General features: G+C 41.7%; 1 protein-coding gene across 1 annotated transcript; it reads right to left on the minus strand.

Moving 5' to 3' along the window:
- Nucleotides 1-2,184: 2,184 nt before the first annotated feature.
- On the minus strand, nt 2,185-2,835 carry LOC134747852 (uncharacterized; the record flags this gene model as incomplete). Its single annotated transcript, XM_063682506.1, has 1 exon — nt 2,185-2,835. A coding segment is annotated over one exon (651 nt), but the record flags the coding sequence as incomplete, so codon positions are not given.
- Between the last annotated feature and the right edge of the window lie 1,277 nt (nt 2,836-4,112).

Consider the following 4,112-nt stretch of genomic DNA (forward strand, 5'->3'; position numbering starts at 1 on the left):
TAGGAACATACGATTGGAGATGCACCATTCTGCAATTGCATTCAGATTACTCTGAAGGATTTCACAGTTTTGGACGTTAGTTATTGTTGAGTAGATCTTGAGGTCATCTGCGTACAGTAAGCATGGACACGACAGACGCTCGACTAGGTCATTAATAAAAACAACAAAGAGAAGAGGACCCAGGTGCGATCCTTGAGGAACGCCCGAGGTAGCTTTCATTGGCGCAGACAGATGACCTTTGACACTTACAAGCTGACTTCTGTTTTCTAGGTAAGATTTAATCCACCTTAGCAAGTTACCGTGTATTCCATAGCCTTCCAATTTATTTATTAAGATAGTGTGATCGACTTTATCAAAGGCCTTGGAAAAATCTGTATATATTGAATCTACTTGAGTTTTTTTAGCGAATGCCCCGCAGATATAATTTTTGTATATTAGTAGATTGCTAACAGTCGATCTGCTAGAAACAAAGCCGTGCTGATTAGGAGAGATTGTAGTTTTAAAATGAGAGTAAAAGGAGCAATACATAACTGATTCAAATAATTTAGAAAATGCTGAAAGTATACTAATAGGCCTGTAATTGTTACAGTGACTGCTATCGCCCGATTTATGGATTGGAATAATATGAGCAATTTTCCACGGGGAAGGGAAAGTACCGCTCTTGATGGATCGATTAAAAATTATGTAGAGAGGTTGACAAAGCTCCTCGCAGCATTTTTTTATAAAAGACGGGGGAATACCGTCCGGGCCGGCGCCCTTGTTACAGTCAAGTCCTTGGATTTTTGCTTTGATTTGGTCAATGCTAATATAAGTGTCACTTAGGCTGATATTATTAGATGGTAACACTGGGAAGTCGCTGGTACCGCAACTCGAAGGTTTCTCGAAGACAGAACCAAAGTAATTAGAAAACATTTCCGCGACTTCCTTCGCGTTCGATGAAACTAGGTTATTAAATTTCATAGTGACAGGGATACAGTTAGTAGATTTTTTGTCATTAACATATTTCCAGAAATGTTTGATATTTTGTTTAATTGAGACTTGAACTGACTCTATGTAGGCTTTATAACATTCGTCAATTAGTTTCTTACATCTTGTTCTAAGAAGATCAAACGTGTTATAGTCAAGTGGATTACCAAATTTTTTATAACGTCTATGGAATTTTAGCTTTTCTTTTAAGCAACGAATTAAAAAAGGGCTAAACCAACACGGAAAGGCTTGTGACCTGGCTCTTTTCAGAGGTGTATGCCTCTTAATGATGTCATTAAGCTTATCTTGGAAGATTAGTACAGCCACGTCCACATCGGCATTCGATAGCAGTCGCTGCCAGTCGATACAGGCTAGCTCCCTTTTAATTTCATGGTAATCGCACTTGTGAAAGTTAGGCTTACCCTGTAGTTTTGCAGTTATAGTTTCAGAGGGCGAGGCTACGAAATCAATGTCTATTAGCAGCGGAGGGTGATGGTCATCTATTCGACTTAAGGGTGAAGCTCCGTAGACATTAATATTATCTAGTGTAGATAGTACCAGGTCTAAGAACCGGTTATTTTTATTAGGGATGTTATTATATTGTTTAAGGTTAAATAGAGATATAACATCGGTCAATAATTCGCTCTTGTTATCCTGAGAAGTGGTCGAGGCTATCATTTGTAAATTAAAATCGCCAATAAGGAAAAATTCTACGTCGGTTTTAAGCTGCGCTAGTCTATTTTCTACATTAGAATAAAAAGCTTTAAGTTTAGTAATTTGAAGGTCTGGTGGTAAGTAACAAAGGCAAATAAGTAGGGTGGTACGGCAGACTTTAACTCGGAGCCAGATGTCTTCAACCTCGCTCTCCCACGTGTGCAAGCGCTCAGCTGCCAGTCGCTTATTGATGGCTACCGCTACCCCCCCGCCCTCACTTTTACCGATAGTAGTGGATGACCGGTCGCGGCGGAATATATTGTACCGAGAATCGAGGATCTCGGCGTCATAGACGCCGTCGTTTAAATTAGTTTCCGTAAAGCAAAGTATGTCATAATTGCAGTTTAGAATATTTAAATTTAAATCCTTTAACTTACTCCTAATTCTATTAACATTTTGGTAATAAATTAACATTAATATTAAACAGGACAGATAAGTTCACATAAAAGTTACAAATTATAATGTGGCTAAAAACTAACACTTATACTAACTAAAAACTAAAAATTATAATTTGTTCAAACAATTAGCGTCCTTAATATGAATGGCGTCCGACTGTTCATTCCTACGTACGTAAATTTTGCCATACCGTGTCCATACAATATTGTAACCTTTTGATTTGGCTACTTTTCTAGTTTCAGCGTAAAGCGTTTTGCACTCCGGGGAAAGATGCTCTACCACGTAGATCCGTTTGCTCTCGCCGGTGATTCCTAGATGCATACTGTTGAGTAATTGGTTAGTGGGGTCCGTGGAGTTTCTCGCCGCCTTGTTGTGACGACTAGCCATAGCTAACACCGTGTCGCGAACGAGCGGAGACGAAAGTGATACTAAGATGTTACGTGGCCTGCTCGATTTGGTGTCCATCTTGGCAACTCGGCGACAAGCGATGATATTGTTTTCCGCAATTGACATATTTATGGTGGAGCACAGATTTTTGAACATGAGCATTACATTTTCGTTCTTTTTCTCTGGTACTGCCTGTAACTCTAAATTGCAACTTCTCGAAATATTTTCCATGGTAGAGAGTCGTGTGGATACAGAGCGGAGACTCGCCTGCAGCTTAACCTTTTCCTGTTCGAGTGTTTTAATTTTATCGTTTTGATCCGCGATCTCGGACTTGTGAGTTTGCTGTTCCGCACAGATAAAATCGGTGGTGAATCACAAACTTTTCTTTCGCCAGCACGGTTACCTTATCGAAACGTATATAGTGAGTCGAATCCGAATCCAATACGTGTTCCGTCACCGCAGAACCCCGGCTATCCCTGTTCTTCATACTACGTATGTGCTCGGACAATCTGGTGGAAATGTTTCGGCCCGTCTCTCCTATGTAGTTTTTCCCACAGGAGCAAGGAATCATGTATACACCCGGACTGTTCAAAGGCTCCCTATCCTTTGGCGAACGCAGGACCTGTCCTAGCTTCATATGAGGACGGAAAATCGTCTTAATGCAGTATCTCCGGCGTAATAAGTGTCCGATTTTATCCGTCACGCCCTTAATGTAAGGTAGGTATAGGGGCAATATCTCTGCCGGTGCCGTAGTTAAACGGGGACGCGCTGATGCGTTCGCAACACGATAACTCTGCCTCCAGTTATAGCCATTGCATTCCAAAACACGCCTCACGTGACCCAGCTCATGGTCCAAGTACTGGGGATCACAGAGGTTCAAGGCCCGATTAAACAGTGTTCTGGGCACAGAAGATAAGTGGCACGAATCTGCCCTCAGATATCGATCTGTATGTGTTGGTTTACGATACAATGTAACACACACCCACACCCAGTCGAATACCTACTGAGGTGATTATCACAAGTGTAGAAGGTGCAATTTTGCGTAACAGGATTCCGGCCACTGACGCTGATTGTATTCGACAAGATATTGCGTCCCTGCTACGTAAGTCGAATCCGCCTAAATGTAATATGCCGCGAGCGGAGTTTAAGGCTTTACGGGAGCTCCGAGATAATTTGGATTTGTTGGTATTGCCAGCAGACAAAGGAAACGCGACGGTTATCGTCGACACTTTAGCGTACGAAGATAAGTTGGTTCACTTGTTGAGTGATGAAACCACTTATAAGAAGGTGAAGTACAACCCTACGTCTAGAGTGACGACCAAGGTCAACAAGGTGTTGCAAGGTTTACCGGACAAAAACTTAGGTAGCCGACTGCGTCCTCTGAACCCGACATCTCCAAAAATCTATGGTTTGCCTAAAATCAATAAGCCTGAATGGCCATTAAATAAGACCTATAGTCAGTCAGATTGACTCGCCGATTTATAAGCTTGCCCGTCATTTATCGTCGGTATTACTGGAATTCACAGGCAAGTCTTCGAATTATGTAAAGGATTCGAAGCATTTCGTCAACCTGCTACAGGATATCCAACTAAAGGAGGACGAACTCATGGTGAGTTTTGACGTCACGTCTCTGTTCACCAATGTGCCGG

The sequence above is a fragment of the Cydia strobilella genome, chromosome 1 (assembly GCF_947568885.1).
Source record: "Cydia strobilella chromosome 1, ilCydStro3.1, whole genome shotgun sequence".
NCBI lineage: Eukaryota > Metazoa > Arthropoda > Insecta > Lepidoptera > Tortricidae > Cydia > Cydia strobilella.